At 44.0% G+C, this 18845-nt stretch overlaps 1 protein-coding gene across 5 annotated transcripts in view; it reads right to left on the bottom strand.

The window, feature by feature from the left end:
* CC2D2A (coiled-coil and C2 domain containing 2A) overlaps positions 1 to 18845 on the bottom strand; it is a 237142-nt gene that overhangs the window by 83914 nt on the left and 134383 nt on the right. For all 5 annotated transcript variants that reach the window (XR_003940710.1, XM_030191203.1, XM_030191206.1 and 2 more), the window contains 3 exons: positions 12564 to 12666; positions 9077 to 9186; positions 756 to 852 (listed from right to left, as the gene is read on the bottom strand). Coding sequence is in view for 4 of the 5 variants with exons in the window: in XM_030191203.1 (XP_030047063.1) it covers positions 756 to 852; positions 9077 to 9186; positions 12564 to 12666 (310 nt within the window). In the remaining variant the exon portion in view is untranslated. The remainder of the gene's footprint in view (positions 1 to 755; positions 853 to 9076; positions 9187 to 12563; positions 12667 to 18845) is intronic.

The following is an 18845-nucleotide window of genomic DNA, read 5'->3' as shown; positions in this document are numbered from 1 at the left end:
TTAATTTTCAGACCTCAAAGGTGACTTGTTTCAAATTAGCAACATACACTCATGGCTCACCTGAATCTTCATAGGTCCAAATACTGTTTGAATTTTATTTTTAGTATAATCTCACTTGTCCACTCAACAATAATTATTCTCATGATTTTAAGTCTTGCAATAAATAACTTCAAAGACTTAAAAGAAAACAGCGCACTTTTGTTGAAGCACATATGTCAAATAAATAGGACCCGCACAGTCAACGTGGGCCATGTTTCACTTTCGTTACGTCCAAGTCTGGTCCTGTGAGAGCATAACTTCATATCTGCTAAATTCTTCTAAAAATCTGTCTCATGCATATTTATTGTGGAAATACTGACTGAGGAAGGGTCCAAGAACCCCTGCCCCAGACTCTACCCATCTGCACACTCACTTTCAAACTACATGCTATTGCATTTAGGCACAGTGTTTAGAATAACACGTAGCTGAGAGAGAGAGAGAGAGAGAGAGAGAGAGAGAGAGAGAGAGAGAGAGAGAGAGAGAGAGAGAATTACCTTCAAAGATCATACCTTTGATGTTAAGATGTTAACTAAGGACAATCAGTGATGTTACTTAAATCTTCCAGTAAGCTGGTAAATGCATACATGAGGTATCACTACTGGTTGTATTCAACTGAATTTCCAGTCCCAATTTATGTTGCTGATTTTAAAGAACACCCTTTCCTTCCAATTAATTCTAAAAATAAAGGTCTGACAAATGATTTAACAGGTACTGACCTCTAAGATGTCATAGAGCACTTCATCAAACACATTGATAAACACATCATCGTTCACAGACTGCAAACTGGCTGTACTGTAATCACCATTTGGAGCTCTAGAAAATAAGATGCTAAGAGTCTTAAGAAAGAAAACACAAATATCTTTTAAATCAAAATTCTGCATTAAAATAATAAAGCATTGTCATAATTTGTGATATGGTATACAATACAGTGCAACCCCGCTATAATGTGTCCCACAATAATGCAATCATGTCTTGGCTCCCTTTTTTTTTCTTGCATACAGTTCCTGTCTGGGAAATGTCCAGGCAATGTCTAGCTATGCCATGGTGGAGCCCACCCCCTTTCCTACATGAAAACCACTCCAGCCAATGTCTACCTATGCCAGAGTAGGCCTGGGTCAACCCTTGGATAAGCACTGTCTGTACTGATACGAAAACAACCTCGGATGAGCTCTGTATATATGCAGCTTAGGCCGCTCCCAGTGACAGTGTGAAAAAACCTTGGGTGGACTCTGTATATATGGCTTAGGATGCTTCCAGTGCTGGTGTGAAAACAAGTTCAGGTGAGCTCTTTTTACATGGCTGAAGGCCACTCCCAGTGCCACTGTGAAAGAAACTCACGTGAACTCCTGTCTACAACTCAGGGTTAGCTCTGTCCATGGAGAAACCATCTCATAAGCGGAAGTCTTTCACTACTCAAGAACAGTTATCTGCACTCAATCAACAAAAGTCTGGTAAGCAACAAGCTCAGCTGACCAAAGAGCTTGGCATCAATGAATCTACTCTAAGAAGGTGGAGGAAAGAAGAAGAAAAGCTGAAAGTCCTGTCCTGTATTTTAGAAGAGGAGACAGGATTACGAAGGAAAAAAATTAAAGTGGCTAGTGATGACATCTTGGATTCAGCGCTATACCAATGGTTTGACCAAGCTCGGCCACAGGGAGTCCCTATTTCTAGCCACATTATGAAAGCGCAGGCAGAAAAATCTGACCGACAGCTAAATGGCCTACGTTCAAAGCAACTAACAGATAGCTCGACAGATTTAAGAAGTGGCATGCCATCAGCCAAGTCCTTATCTCAGGGGAGATCCAATCGGTTGACAAGGATGCAGCACATTCTTACCACGAGAACTTAAAAAGCTTCTGGAAGAAGGAAGGTACACTGAGGATCAAGTGTACAACTGCAATGAAACGGGACTGTGTTTCAATGTGCTACTAGATCATACACTAGCAGCCAAAGATGTACACAAACAGGAAGGCTTTAGACAAAGAAAGGACAGAGTGACCATTCTTTTTTGTGTGACTAAATCTAGCAGTCAAAGTAAAACCACTCATGATTGGGAAGTCCAAATCACCCAGGTGTTTTCACAATGTGAATATGAAATCTTCTGCATCACACCTTTTTCTCCCCATTCTTAGAATATTCCCTTTTAATTTGTCACATAACCACCAAGCACTAATCATTTTTCTCTCCTATACTTCCATATTCACCTATCACTCACTAGTTATACTACCTCTGAAATCAGAGCACATTGTACAAACTGTAGGGCATTTTGGCACCAAATTCATCAGTGATGCCAAATATCCCATTCATGAGTGTAGCGCTTTCGCAGCTTTTTGGCTACACTAACCTACGGTTTGCACTATGACTCACACTTCTTTCAAGAAGGTGCGTTTGTGCTCTTAGTTCTTCCTTTGATTCTGATTTATCACGGAAGCGGGGACAGTTTTAGACATGGTGGGGCCCAGGGAAGAAATTAAGGAAGGGGCTCCTCAACTCATCTTTCCTTTGAACTTCAGGTTATCTAATACACAGCATTCCAATATTTTATACATCTGAAACAGGTCGGTGTGTTTCCAATTGGGTGCACTTTTCGTTTAGCTATTTTTCATATTTGCTTCTTAAGCATACCCCTGTTTTTTTCAATGTACAATTTTCATTTTCAGTCTATTTCCTTCTTTATTAGCTTTTACAAATTACAGTGATGCACATTTTTTATCCTCACCTGGCATGCCACTTTTAAAAAATATATATATTTTTATATGAGTCCTTCAGGCTTCTAAATTGTAGTGCCTACAGTGACACCCAGGATACAGTGGTGGAAATAAGTATTTGATCCCTTGCTGATTTTGTAAGTTTGCCCACTGACAAAGACATGAGCAGCCCATAATTGAAGGGTAGGTTATTGGTAACAGTGAGAGATAGCACATCACAAATTAAATCCGGAAAATCACATTGTGGAAAGTATATGAATTTATTTGCATTCTGCAGAGGGAAATAAGTATTTAATCCCTCTGGCAAACAAGACCTAATACTTGGTGGCAAAACCCTTGTTGGCAAGCACAGCGGTCAGACGTCTTCTGTAGTTGATGATGAGGTTTGCACACATGTCAGGAGGAATTTTGGTCCACTCCTCTTTGCAGATCATCTCTAAATCATTAAGAGTTCTGGGCTGTCGCTTGGCAACTCGCAGCTTCAGCTCCCTCCATAAGTTTTCAATGGGATTAAGGTCTGGTGACTGGCTAGGCCACTCCATGACCCTAATGTGCTTCTTCCTGAGCCACTCCTTTGTTGCCTTGGCTGTATGTTTTGGGTCATTGTCGTGCTGGAAGACCCAGCCACGACCCATTTTTAAGGCCCTGGCGGAGGGAAGGAGGTTGTCACTCAGAATTGTACGGTACATGGCCCCATCCATTCTCCCATTGATGCGGTGAAGTAGTCCTGTGCCCTTAGCAGAGAAACACTCCCAAAACATAACATTTCCACCTCCATGCTTGACAGTGGGGACGGTGTTCTTTGGGTCATAGGCAGCATTTCTCTTCCTCCAAACACGGCGAGTTGAGTTCATGCCAAAGAGCTCAATTTTTGTCTCATCTGACCACAGCACCTTCTCCCAATCACTCTCGGCATCATCCAGGTGTTCACTGGCAAACTTCAGACGGGCCGTCACATGTGCCTTCCGGAGCAGGGGGACCTTGCGGGCACTGCAGGATTGCAATCCGTTATGTCGTAATGTGTTACCAATGGTTTTCGTGGTGACAGTGGTCCCAGCTGCCTTGAGATCATTGACAAGTTCCCCCCTTGTAGTTGTAGGCTGATTTCTAACCTTCCTCATGATCAAGGATACCCCACGAGGTGAGATTTTGCGTGGAGCCCCAGATCTTTGTCGATTGACAGTCATTTTGTACTTCTTCCATTTTCTTACTATGGCACCAACAGTTGTCTCCTTCTCGCCCAGCGTCTTACTGATGGTTTTGTAGCCCATTCCAGCCTTGTGCAGGTGTATGATCTTGTCCCTGACATCCTTAGACAGCTCCTTGCTCTTGGCCATTTTGTAGAGGTTAGAGTCTGACTGATTCACTGAGTCTGTGGACAGGTGTCTTTCATACAGGTGACCATTGCCGACAGCTGTCTGTCATGCAGGTAACGAGTTGATTTGGAGCATCTACCTGGTCTGTAGGGGCCAGATCTCTTACTGGTTGGTGGGGGATCAAATACTTATTTCCCTCTCCAGAATGCAAATAAATTCATATACTTTCCACAATGTGATTTTCCGGATTTAATTTGTGATGTGCTATCTCTCACTGTTACCAATAACCTACCCTTCAATTATGGGCTGCTCATGTCTTTGTCAGTGGGCAAACTTACAAAATCAGCAAGGGATCAAATACTTATTTCCACCACTGTAACTGTCACTGTTCACCTTCAACTTTTTTTTCAGTGCCTTTCCTCAAATGATTTTTTTCAGTTAATAGAATAGAATACATATGGTACTGTGTTTTTTCTAAATGTGTTGAACATATATCTTCATGTATTCATATACAGTGGTGGAAATAAGTATTTGATCCCTTGCTGATTTTGTAAGTTTGCCCACTGACAAAGACATGAGCAGCCCATAATTGAAGGGTAGGTTATTGGTAACAGTGAGAGATAGCACATCACAAATTAAATCCGGAAAATCACATTGTGGAAAGTATATGAATTTATTTGCATTCTGCAGAGGGAAATAAGTATTTGATCCCCCACCAACCAGTAAGAGATCTGGCCCCTACAGACCAGGTAGATGCTCCAAATCAACTCGTTACCTGCATGACAGACAGCTGTCGGCAATGGTCACCTGTATGAAAGACACCTGTCCACAGACTCAGTGAATCAGTCAGACTCTAACCTCTACAAAATGGCCAAGAGCAAGGAGCTGTCTAAGGATGTCAGGGACAAGATCATACACCTGCACAAGGCTGGAATGGGCTACAAAACCATCAGTAAGACGCTGGGCGAGAAGGAGACAACTGTTGGTGCCATAGTAAGAAAATGGAAGAAGTACAAAATGACTGTCAATCGACAAAGATCTGGGGCTCCACGCAAAATCTCACCTCGTGGGGTATCCTTGATCATGAGGAAGGTTAGAAATCAGCCTACAACTACAAGGGGGGAACTTGTCAATGATCTCAAGGCAGCTGGGACCACTGTCACCACGAAAACCATTGGTAACACATTACGACATAACGGATTGCAATCCTGCAGTGCCCGCAAGGTCCCCCTGCTCCGGAAGGCACATGTGACGGCCCGTCTGAAGTTTGCCAGTGAACACCTGGATGATGCCGAGAGTGATTGGGAGAAGGTGCTGTGGTCAGATGAGACAAAAATTGAGCTCTTTGGCATGAACTCAACTCGCCGTGTTTGGAGGAAGAGAAATGCTGCCTATGACCCAAAGAACACCGTCCCCACTGTCAAGCATGGAGGTGGAAATGTTATGTTTTGGGGGTGTTTCTCTGCTAAGGGCACAGGACTACTTCACCGCATCAATGGGAGAATGGATGGGGCCATGTACCGTACAATTCTGAGTGACAACCTCCTTCCCTCCGCCAGGGCCTTAAAAATGGGTCGTGGCTGGGTCTTCCAGCATGACAATGACCCAAAACATACAGCCAAGGCAACAAAGGAGTGGCTCAGGAAGAAGCACATTAGGGTCATGGAGTGGCCTAGCCAGTCACCAGACCTTAATCCCATTGAAAACTTATGGAGGGAGCTGAAGCTGCGAGTTGCCAAGCGACAGCCCAGAACTCTTAATGATTTAGAGATGATCTGCAAAGAGGAGTGGACCAAAATTCCTCCTGACATGTGTGCAAACCTCATCATCAACTACAGAAGACGTCTGACCGCTGTGCTTGCCAACAAGGGTTTTGCCACCAAGTATTAGGTCTTGTTTGCCAGCGGGATTAAATACTTATTTCCCTCTGCAGAATGCAAATAAATTCATATACTTTCCACAATGTGATTTTCCGGATTTAATTTGTGATGTGCTATCTCTCACTGTTACCAATAACCTACCCTTCAATTATGGGCTGCTCATGTCTTTGTCAGTGGGCAAACTTACAAAATCAGCAAGGGATCAAATACTTATTTCCACCACTGTACGTATTAGGTTTGATGTTTCATTTTTTTTACATTTATGATCTTAACGTTTTGCATTTTTTATATTTGATGATTTTAATGTTTTGAACTCCTGTGTACCATTCCAGATGTCTTATTTTTGTATATATTGTTTTTAGACTCTTGAGACAGGTGCTTGGCACCGAAACACGGTTCCATGTTGAGTCTCCAAGGTGTATGCATTAGAATAAAACAGTGGGTAAAAACGTTTGACTCCCTCATGTTTTTAGAAGAGCCATAATTTTACCCTAATTTCTTGATTGTTCATTTTATGGATCCCAATCATCGCGTTATAATGGGATTTCCGCTATACTTGATCCTGTTGCCAAGTTCTCGATTTGTCTCACAAAAAATGTCAGAAAGAAGTGGAATAAGGTATCAGAATGCAAAGTATCTTCTTATGCTTTCAATAACTAGAATATCCCTGCCCACTTGTACACGAAGCCCAGCAGGTTATATGATCAGCATTTTAGGGACGACCACAGCAAAAAGAAAGTGGAACTACTTGAGAGGCAAAAAGTTTAAGAAATATAAATTTATGGTAGCTGAAGAGGATTTAGGGATGGAATTGAGTACAGGGGAATGGAAATCAGCTTTTGCAGAAGTGAAGACAGCCTCAATATGTGTGCTAATTCAAGAAAATGCCTATAAAATTGTAACACCTTGGTATTATATGACTGTCAAGGTTAAAGCTATGCACACTGCTATCACTATTAATATTTGTTAGAAATGTAAAGAGCAAGGTACTTTCTACCATGTGCAGTGGTCCAGTGCTAAAATACAATTGTTTTCAACAGCAGTGACACAAGGACGGGGATCGGGCTGAGAGGTACAATGCCACTAGATCCCAAGGTGTGTTTGTTAGGGTTGGGTTGTAAGGGGGGGGGAATAGCAGCTAAACGCAAGCAGCAGGTGGGACCAACTATGCAAAACTGGATTTTTTGTTTAAAGTTACTGAGAGAGATGGAAAAACTTCTGGAGAAATTTCATGGTTGTTATGGGATTTGCGTTGCAAACCGTACGAGGAGAGACTTGCCGACCTGAACATGTATACATTGGAGGAAAGGAGAAACAGGGGTGACATGATACAGACGTTCAAATATTTGAAAGGTATTAATCCGCAAACGAACCTTTTCCGGAGATGGGAAGGCGGTAGAACTACAGGACATGAAATGAGATTGAAGGGGGGCAGACTCAGGAGTAATGTCAGGAAGTACTTTTTCATAGAAAGGGTGGTAGATACGTGGAATGCCCTCCCGCGGGAGGTGGTGGAGAATGAAAACGGTAATGGAATTCAAACATGTGTGGGATAAACACAAAGGAATCCTGTTTAGAAAGAATGGATCTACAGAATCTAAGTGGAGACTAGGTGGCAACGCCGGTAATTTTTTTTTTTTTTGTTACATTTGTACCCCGCGCTTTCCCACTCATGGCAGGCTCAATGCGGGTTACATATTGTATACAGGTACTTATTTGTACCTGGGGCAATGGAGGGTTAAGTGACTTGCCCAGAGTCACACGGAGCTGCCTGTGCCTGAAGTGGGAATCGAACTCAGTTCCTCAGTTCCCCAGGACCAAAGTCCACCACCCTAACCACTAGGCCACTCCTCCACAGCCCCCAACACTAGTTTTGGGAAGCAAAACTAGTGTTGGGCAGACTTCTATGGTCTACGTCCTGATCGTAACTTGAATAGATATGGATGGGCTGTAGTGTAAATTTTAAGGGGCTTCGATGTTAGCTTCAGAACATTTAGTACAAGAACTGTGCTGGGCAGTCTTTTACGGCCTGTGCCCTGAGAAAGGCAAGGACAAATCAAACTCGGGTATATATAACATAGTAAATGACAGCAGATAAAGACCTGACTGGTCCATCCAGTCTGCCCAACAAGATAAACTCATTTTACATGGTATGTGATACTTTATATATCAAATCAAACTTGGGTATAAAGTATCACATACCATGTAAAATAAGTTTATCTTGTTGGCCAGACTGGAAGGACCGTTCAGGTCTTTATCTGCCGTCATTTACTATGTTATGACCACATGGCTGATGAATGGACTTATATGGGGTACTTGGGGGACAGTTGGGAGGGGGAGAGCGAGGGATTAAGTAGGCTGGTGCATGCGAAGGGATCGATGTCATACACCTATTGGACTTTACAAACAATTTTCTTCATGGAAAAAGAGGGAGGAGGCGGCTTAGGGGAGATTAGAATGTTTTGTTCTTGCAATGTTCTGGGTGTTGTGGGTTTACTTTGACATTGGTAGCTACTTTATGTACTGCCAATATTACATTGTTCTAAACTTAAAAAAATCTTTAATAGAAACTGATTGAAGAAAAAAAAGAAAATATAACTGAGGAACCAGGGAAAGGGCTGGGCAGGCCAAAAATAGGAGCAACAGGTGAAGAGGGACTGCACTCTTTTCCACTCCAGGCTCATCCCCCTGCCTTCTCTTCTTTGCAAGCTGCCTGGAAGAACACCCCTGTTGCTCTGGAACCTGAAAAGAACATGCATTTTAGACCATTCTCCCAGCTAATAATCTCTGGGGATAGCACCACTCTACCATGAACTGATGTAAACATATCTCTCTATATAAAAGGCAACACCAACGTTCTATGAAGCCTCCAGCCGGAAGTGTGAAGGGGGAGAGATATCCGGTTTCCTCATGAGTGTCTGCCCCGCCCTCTCTGTAACACAGTCAGTGAAGGAAAACACAGCAAAGCAGTGAAGGACTCAGAGGGGGGAGGGGGGAGAGAGGGCAGAGAGCAGGGACACACACACTCCCACATGCACACAGAAGAAAACCTTGCTAGCCCCCGTTTCATTTGCATCAGAAACGGGGCTTTTTTACTAGTATATATATATATTAAAAGGAGCCCAGCTGGTACCTGAATGGAAGCTCTAGTTCTTCATTCCAGTTTGGGTTTGGTCCCTCTGCTCTTGTGGTTTGGCAAACTGCATGCTGAAATGAAATTTCCACAAATGGTCGGACTAAGATCTAAATTAATAATAAGAAAAAACACAAGAACATTCATTAGTAACATAATAAATCTTCTTTAAAATTTAATTGCTACTCGGTGGCTTTAAGTTATTTTTAATGTTTGTTCATTAGTAAATTTTCAAACACTTAGTCAAGACTTAATTGTATAATAAGGCATTATGTGCTATGGGCCTTATTCTATAAAGGTTATGCTCCTAAACTTTATGCTCCTAATTTATGAGCATAATTTAAGCTCCTAAATTATGAGCATAATCTATTTTACAGCCTAGAGTATGCTTGTGTCAGGTTCTCAGGTTCAGAGCCCGCGGGGCCGGGCTCTGGAGCAAACGTGAGCCCTTGGGCTGCTGCCAAGGAGCGACAGCAGCAGGCAAAACCCACCAACCAACACTGGGCAAGCACACCGGCAGGGACTGCAGGCACTGCCCAGCGAACCGGAACACATGGACTGGAATCCCCCCGGACTGGAGGACACAGGACTGGAACACTGGACTGCAATCCCCCGGACTGGAGGACACAGGACTGGAACACACACCGGACCGGAACACACTGGACTGGTCCGTACAGCTTCACCTGCGCTTGGCCACTACCCCCCCAAGGGTTGAGCCCTTGAGCTCGAGTGGCCGGCAGGATTTACCGGATACCGGATGACACAGGGACCAGGACTGGAAACAGAAGTACTCCTAACCTAAACTGATCTAAGTGCTCCCAAGCCCTAACCTAACAACAGGTTCCTAACAGTGAACCAAACAGCAGTGCTACTAAACACTAAACACACAGCAGAAGGGCTACCAAGCACTACAAGGGAAAGCAGGGAAGCTACAAAGGAAAAGCAGGGAAGCTACACACCTACGCAGCACGGGTGCTTCCTAAGCACCACACTAACAAGCTAAACACAAAACTAACAAGCTTCCTAAGCACTACTCTAGCAAGCTTACCACAAAACTGACAAGGTGCTTCCTAAGCACTACTCTAGCAAGCTAGACACAAAACTAACAAGGTGCTTCCTAAGCACTACCCTAGCAAGCTAGCCACAAAACTAACAAAGTGCTTCCTAAGCACTACTCTAGCAAGCTAGATACAAAACTAACAAGGTGCTTCCTAAGCACTACCCTAGCAAGCTAGACACAAAACTAACAAGGTGCTTCCAAAACCAAGAGGGAAAAGCAAGGGAACCACAAGGGAAAAGCAGGAAAGCTAAACACACAGACACCAGTGCACACTGCACTAACACTAACCTGGACCTTAGCAAAAGCAAGCAGGGAAACTAGACACAAAGTCAGAAGTGCACACTACACCACCCTACCTAAAGCAAACACCACCGTTGCAAAGGCTCTGAAGGAAACAACACCACTTCCTTATCAAGGCCCTCCCTGATGATGTCACACTCCCTAGACCCTGGCAGCACCCTGAATCACAGAGAGCACACTGAAACCCACAGAGGCCCAACCCACACCAATGCAGCACCGTGAAGCACTTGAAGCCAGTACACCCAAAGAGAGGTAGAGCTAACTCAGTCCACCCACACAGCTGTAGTAAAGTGAACCACTTAGAGTCATGCTGCTGGAAGCTGCCAGCACAGAGAGAGAGCTAGCTCAGAGAGGACAGACAAACGAAACAGAAGCCAGCTAAGAAGCTGACCCCCAGGAAAGAGGTAAGTTTGAGAGGGGTTCTGACCACAATCATAACAGCTTGTAATTTAGGAGCATAAACTTTATAGAAAAAGGCTGAAGTGCTCAATCTGTACATTCAGTTACTTTTTTTGGCGCAGATTTTTAAGGTACCACATATAGAATTTACCTCGTGCTGTGTAATCTGGTGGAATGTCAGAATGAATGAAGAAATGCTAAAGACTGTAGAGATTTAAGGACTAACTGATACACCCTGATGCAGAGTATAGTTTGAAACGCAATCTTGCTGGTGACAACAGTTGGATGAAAGAACTTGTCAGATCTTACTTCCTTAAAACATACAATTTCTGGATTTTGAAGAGGTGGAGGGGCATAATCGAATGGAGTGCCGAAGTTTTCCTGAAGACATCCTCGTAGGATGTCGTGGCAAAGGGGCGGGGAAACCCGTATTATCGAAAAAAGATGGGCGGCCATCTTTCGTTTCGATAATACGGTCGGGGACACCCAAATCTCAACATTTAGGTCGACCTTAGAGATGGCCATCCCCAATTTTCGGCGATAATGGAAACCGAGGACGCCCATCTCAGAACTGACCAAATCCAAGCCATTTGGTCATGGGAGGAGCCAGCACTCGTAGTGCACTGGTCCCCCTGACATGCCAGGTCACCAACCGGGGACCCTAGGGGGCACTGCAGTGGACTTCAGAAAAAGCTCCCAGGTGCATAGCTCCCTTACCTTGGGTGCTGAGCCCCCCAACCCCCCCCCCCAACCCCACTCCCCACAACTGTACAACACTACCATAGCCCTCAGGGATGAAGGGGGTGCCTAGATGTGGGTACAGTGGGTTTCTGGTGGGCTCACATTTACCACCACAAGTATAACAGGTGGGGAGGGGATGGGCCTGGGTCTGCCTGCCTGAAGTGCACTGCAGTACCCACTAAAACTGCTCCAGGGACCTGCATACTGCTGTCATGGAGCTGGGTATGATATTTGAGGCTGGCATAGAGGCTGGAAAAATATTTTTAAAATATTTTTCTAGGGTGGGAGGGGGTTAGTGACCACTGGGGACGTAAGGGGAGGTCATCCCCGATTCCCTCCGGTGGTCATCTAGTCATTTAGAGCTCATTTTTGTGACTTGGTCTTAAAAATAAAAGGACCAAATAAAGTCGGCCAAGTGTTCGTCAGGGACGCCCTTCTTTTTTCCATTATCGGCCTCGGACGCCCATCTGTTAAGCATGCCCCAATCCCGCCTTCGCTATGCTTCCAACACGCCCCCGTGAACTTTGGTAGTCCCCGCGACAGAAAGCAATTGACGACACCCAAAATCGGCTTTCGATTATGCCGATTTGGGCGAGCCTGGGAGAAGGATGCCCATCTCCCGATTTGTGTCGAAAGATGGGCACCCTTCTATTTCGAAAATAAGCCTGATAGTATATTAAGCTAAGTATTTAGTTATTTTTTATAGACCATAAATGGTGCTTTTTGAAGTATTAACTACAATTTGTAAGATTAAAAATAATAAGAAAATAACTGTGGACCCATACTGGGCATAAAATTGATGATTACAAATTTGGAGATTGTTTATAGTAAAGTTTATGATGACTCATATACGATGGTCCTGCCCTATTTGAAATAGTGAAAAACTATTCTGGAAGTGTTACACATAACTTATTTAGATACAGTCTAAAGCAGTCATCACCTCACCAAGCACAGCACATCTCCTTACACATTCCCCCTATATTATACCTGGTTGACTGTCCAGTCTGTATTTGGTGCTGGGCTCTGAGGTGATGGAGACACAGCAGTCATTTCACTGAAAGACCTTGCCAATCTGGACTGTACAGGTTTGCTAAAGAAAATGCATAAATGTTATTACATCTCTATACTTTCTTCTTTGAATATTTAGAAAACGTACCAAGTGAATACACTCAATAATAAGCGCATAAACATTTTTATTTGAACGGCTATTAATTGCAGATTTCATTCATGATTTTTTGAACACTTGGGCATGGCATTTGAATTAAAAACTAATCTTGCTGGACAGCACACAAACACTAATTTGTACTTTTGCTTAGAGGACTGCTACAGGATACATTATAACTCTAACACTGACTAAAATTTTAAATCAAACTGAAGCCTCAACTATCCCGAGGAGAGTTGAAGACTTTTTAAAAACCTCAATGGGGTTTACTATCACTGGCTTCTCCTAGACTGAAAAAGCAGCACTAGGGAGAAAAAAAGCACTGCTGAAAAAAAAAAAAACAGTTTTACATATCAGTGAAATAATTATACCAGGGGCGTAGCCACGGGTGGGCCTGAGCTCAGGCTCACCTAGCAGTGCTACACCTTTAACATTGCTGGCATGGAGAGAGCAGGCTGGGCTCTCGCGGTCTTCCATCTCCCTCCCTTAAGTGTCGCTCTTGTGTGAACAGGTTCCCCGGCAGTGGCAGTGATTTCCACACGCTGCCCTCTGCTAAGCCAGAAACCTCCTATCTGCGCGTCCTGCCCCCTCTGTCACAATTTCCTGTTTCTGACTAGGCGGGACGTGGTAGAAAGGAGGTTTCCGGCTTAGTGACTGGCAGCACGTGGGAAATCGCTGCCGCTGCCAGGGACCTGTTCAAGCAAGAGCAACACTTAAGGATGCTCCCCTCACTGCTGCCCCATTCATACAAGAAGGAGAGTTGTAAGGTGGGGTAGGGAAGGAGAGATGCTGTGGGGGGGGGGGGGGGTGACAGAGGGAGAATTACTGGACATGGGATGAGATGGGGAGAATTGTTGGACATAAGGGGGGAGAGGAGGGAGAGAGGCTGCATGGGGGGAGGGGGAGGGAGAAATGTTGGACATAATGGTGAGAGGGGAAGGAGAGATGCTGCATGGAGGGTGAGAAGGATGAGAGGGATAATTGTTGGACATGGGATGGGGAGGGAAGAGGAGAATTGTTGGACATAAGGGTGGAGGGGATAGAGAGATGCTGCATGGAGGGTGAGAGGGATAAGAGAGGGAGAAATGTTGGGCATAAGGGTGAAAGGGAAGGGAGAGATGCTGCATGGAGAGTGAGAGGGGTGAGAGAGGGTGGAATGTTGGACATAAGGGTGGGAGGGGCGGGTGAGGGTGAACAGGAGGAAGGGAGAAAATGTTGCGTGGGGGAGGGGGGTCGATAGATTGTGGGCACAAAGGAGGGAAAAAGAGAGATAGTGGAAAATAGGAAAAAGGGAGAGATTTTGGACATAGGGTATATGAGAGGGAGGGAGAGGAGAGAAAGAGGGAGATGTTGGATCCAGGAGCAGAAGGGAGTGATGGAGAGATGCCGGACAGTGGGAGTGAGGGAAGAGAGAGGGAGAAATGCTGGAGAAATAGCGGAGCGAGCAGGAGGGAATAGAGAAAGGACAGGGAGATATCAGGCTACAAGAGTGGAGATGGGGAGAAAGAGGGAGCAGCTGCTGGGCTAGAAGGGTGGAGGGGATGGTGGAATCATGTGAGAGAGGGTGGCAAGGAAATGAGAGGATAGTGATTACAGAGAGCAGAAATATGGTAATGGGGATTAGATTAAAGATGAAAGAGAATGGAGGTCTGGAGAAGGTTTGAGATGGGTAATGAGAAAGCTAGTGGGTGAGAGAAGATGGAAATTTGATAGATGGCTGAGAAGTAAAAAGGAGAAAATGGGAGAAAGAGGATGAAATTTGAGTTGACAGAGAGCAGAAAAGAAAAAAAGAGAAACGAGCTAAAAGGGAACATTCAATATGTCAGAGGCAGGTGTAGTGAGGGAATAGATAAGAGAGGAGAAAAGACAAATTGACAGCAGCCTCTTGAAAGAGAATTAGCAGATGACAGATAAGAAAACAGAAAAGAGAAACCAGAACCAACATGATGGAAAAATAAAAGTCCAGACCACAAACAGAGAAAAAATATTTTTTTTATTTTGAATGCTTTAAATGAAATATGTTAGCTTTGGAAAATGGATGTAAACAAGAAAAACACAGTCTTCGCACACTCAAAATCACACAGAACACAGCGAAGATGACACAAGAATATGGTCTCTAGACAATGTTTAAAAAGTCCAGATTTATTGTGGAGTTCAAAAGATTCAACACGGCCATGTTTCGGCTAACCGGCCTGCCTCAGAAGTCTTTTAAAATTGTCTATGGACAAACCATATGTCTGTCAATATACTATCAACTAAAAATCTTGTATATGAAATCCAGTGCTCAAAGAGAAAAGCCATGCAAGATCAACAATTGCTCAAAGAAAAAGGCAGTAAGTCGCCTCCTCTAAAACGACTTTGATCTTTGAGCACTGGATTTCATACACAAGATTTTTATTTGATAGTATATCAACAGACATATGGTTTGTCCATAGACAATGATAAAAGACTGCAAATCTTGAGGCAGGCCAGTTGGCCGAAACACGGCCATGTCAAGTCTTTTGAACTACACAATAAATCTGTAATTTTGGGAAATGTGCATAGTAAATGTCTTTGTATTGTGTCCAGTAGAAAAGGAAATGCATTTCTGTTTTTCTTTCTCCAGTGTTTTAGTACATGCTAAGTTTAACTTCTTGGGGTTCCCAGCTCAAATTTTATCTATATATTTTTATTTCTAATTTGTGATCCCTTGTTCTGTATTTGGTGAGGGTCTGTTAGTGTGTTGATCAAGTCTCTACAGTGCTGTAATCTGCACTCTCAGATAACTGATCGCTGTCTTGTTGTCTTTTTAAAAAAACATTTTCAGAAGTGAATTTTTATGTAAAAGATAAAATAAGACATTGGATGCAAACGATTAAGACAAATTGGAGAGCTTCAGATCTAGAATAGCTATGCGCTATAGCAGATCCAATAGTTTAATTTTTAAAGACAACGAGGCATCATATATGGCTCTAAAATAAACAAAAATGACATACGTGGAGGCAATAAATTGATTAATGTTGGTTACTAAGCATTTTGATGTTGCCACATAGTGTGCACTCCTGTACTCTTTATGGTGTGATAGTAACAGCAGGTGGGGGAAACTGGAGGAGAGGCAGAGAGGAGAGGGGTTCAGTGAGGAGGAGGCTCTTCTCTATTTTCTGACCTGGGCTCTAGCATGGCTAACATCGATCCTGACCCTTGCTGTATAGCTGGTGGGAATCCCCAAGCATCCCCAGCTTTGGAATTCATCTAAAGACAGCCAGAACTCCTTTCTCCCAAACTCTGTAGTTGACAACAGCATCCTTGAGCCACCGACAACTAAACGTGCATGGGGTGCCGGCATCAGTGGCTTAGGAAAGATGCTGCTGCTACCAAGGGGTCCTTTTACTAAGATGCACTGAAAAATGGCCTGTGGTAGTGTAGACATGTTTTGGGCGCACGCGGAATCATTTTTAGTGCACCTGTAAAAAATGCCTTCTTAAAATTTTGGGCAAAAATGGACCTCCGGCACACTGAAAATTGTTGCTCGTCCATTTTGGGCCGGAGACCTTACCGCCAGCCATTGACCTAGCGGTAAAGTCTCACGCGATAACCAGGCAGTAATGACCTACACGCGTCAAATGCCACTTGACACGCAACAAAAAATAACAAATATTGTTCAGATGTGCGCCAAAAATTAAATTACTGCAAGGGCCACATGGTAGCCAGGCAGTAACTCAGAATTGGCACGTGTTGGGTGTGCGTAGGTGCTTGCGCTGCTTAGTAAAAGGGCCCCCATGCTTGGTAAAAGGGAGCTCTGGCCACCTTCAGAGAAAGTATAATTTATATTTTGAGGTGGGGATGGGGGTAGGGCAGGGCAGAGAAATGTTTGTGCGTACACAATTTGGGCTCAGGCCCACCCAAAATTCACTGTCTGGCTACTCCACTGAATTATATATACAGTGGGGGAAATAAGTATTTGATCCCTTGCTGATTTTGTAAGTTTGCCCACTGACAAAGACATGAGCAGCCCATAATTGAAGGGTAGGTTATTGGTAACAGTGAGAGATAGCACATCACAAATTAAATCCGGAAAATCACATTGTGGAAAGTATATGAATTTATTTGCATTCTGCAGAGGGAAATAAGTATTTAATCCCGCTGGCAAACAAGACCTAATACTTGGTGGCAAAACCCTTGTTGGCAAGCACAGCGGTCAGACGTCTTCTGTAGTTGATGATGAGGTTTGCACACATGTCAGGAGGAATTTTGGTCCACTCCTCTTTGCAGATCATCTCTAAATCATTAAGAGTTCTGGGCTGTCGCTTGGCAACTCGCAGCTTCAGCTCCCTCCATAAGTTTTCAATAGGATTAAGGTCTGGTGACTGGCTAGGCCACTCCATGACCCTAATGTGCTTCTTCCTGAGCCACTCCTTTGTTGCCTTGGCTGTATGTTTTGGGTCATTGTCGTGCTGGAAGACCCAGCCACGACCCATTTTTAAGGCCCTGGCGGAGGGAAGGAGGTTGTCACTCAGAATTGTACGGTACATGGCCCCATCCATTCTCCCATTGATGCGGTGAAGTAGTCCTGTGCCCTTAGCAGAGAAACACCCCCAAAACATAACATTTCCACCTCCATGCTTGACAGTGGGGACGGTGTTCTTTGGGTCATAGGCAGCATTTCTCTTCCTCCAAACACGGCGAGTTGAGTTCATGCCAAAGAGCTCAATTTTTGTCTCATCTGACCACAGCACCTTCTCCCAATCACTCTCGGCATCATCCAGGTGTTCACTGGCAAACTTCAGACGGGCCGTCACATGTGCCTTCCGGAGCAGGGGGACCTTGCGGGCACTGCAGGATTGCAATCCGTTATGTCGTAATGTGTTACCAATGGTTTTCGTGGTGACAGTGGTCCCAGCTGCTTTGAGATCATTGACAAGTTCCCCCCTTGTAGTTGTAGGCTGATTTCTAACCTTCCTCATGATCAAGGATACCCCACGAGGTGAGATTTTGCGTGGAGCCCCAGATCTTTGTCGATTGACAGTCATTTTGTACTTCTTCCATTTTCTTACTATGGCACCAACAGTTGTCTCCTTCTCGCCCAGCGTCTTACTGATGGTTTTGTAGCCCATTCCAGCCTTGTGCAGGTGTATGATCTTGTCCCTGACATCCTTAGACAGCTCCTTGCTCTTGGCCATTTTGTAGAGGTTAGAGTCTGACTGATTCACTGAGTCTGTGGACAGGTGTCTTTCATACAGGTGACCATTGCCGACAGCTGTCTGTCATGCAGGTAACGAGTTGATTTGGAGCATCTACCTGGTCTGTAGGGGCCAGATCTCTTACTGGTTGGTGGGGGATCAAATACTTATTTCCCTCTGCAGAATGCAAATAAATTCATATACTTTCCACAATGTGATTTTCCGGATTTAATTTGTGATGTGCTATCTCTCACCGTTACCAATAACCTACCCTTCAATTATGGGCTGCTCATGTCTTTGTCAGTGGGCAAACTTACAAAATCAGCAAGGGATCAAATACTTATTTCCCCCACTGTATATATTGTATTCTGAACTCAGTCCCAAAAACTGTAATTGTTCATAATTCCATAGAACAGAGTTGCAGTGAAAAATTTCATAACAATATCACTTAGCTTTGAAAAAACATTGCTCCAAACGTGAACACTACTGTCCAATCAGTCTAGGTCAGGTGTGGCCAACCTCGGTCCTTGCCAGGCCAGGTCTTCAGGATTTCCCCAATGAATATGCATGAGATCTATTTGTATATAAAGGAGGTAATCATGAAAATAGATCTCATGCATATTCATTGGGGAAATCCTGAAAACCTGACCGGATTGCAGCCCTCAAGGACCAAGGTTGGACAACCCTGGTCTAGGAGAAGACGGCGATAGTAAAACCCATTGAGGTCTACAACTCTCCTTAGGTAGTTGAGGCTTCAGTTTGATTTAAAATTCTACTCAGTATTAAGAGATATAGTGTATCCTGTAACAGTCCTTTAAGCAAAAGTAGAAATTTGAATTAGAAAGCAATTATGCAACACACCATTTCTGGCTAGATGTGACTACTGAATCCACTGCTTTTACAGATGACATCACAAAGACATTCCGGAGTTCAACCAAATGATTGGTT

Source organism: Microcaecilia unicolor, chromosome 2 (assembly GCF_901765095.1).
Source record: "Microcaecilia unicolor chromosome 2, aMicUni1.1, whole genome shotgun sequence".
Lineage (NCBI taxonomy): Eukaryota > Metazoa > Chordata > Amphibia > Gymnophiona > Siphonopidae > Microcaecilia > Microcaecilia unicolor.
This window is presented reverse-complemented; position numbering and strand designations above follow the sequence as displayed.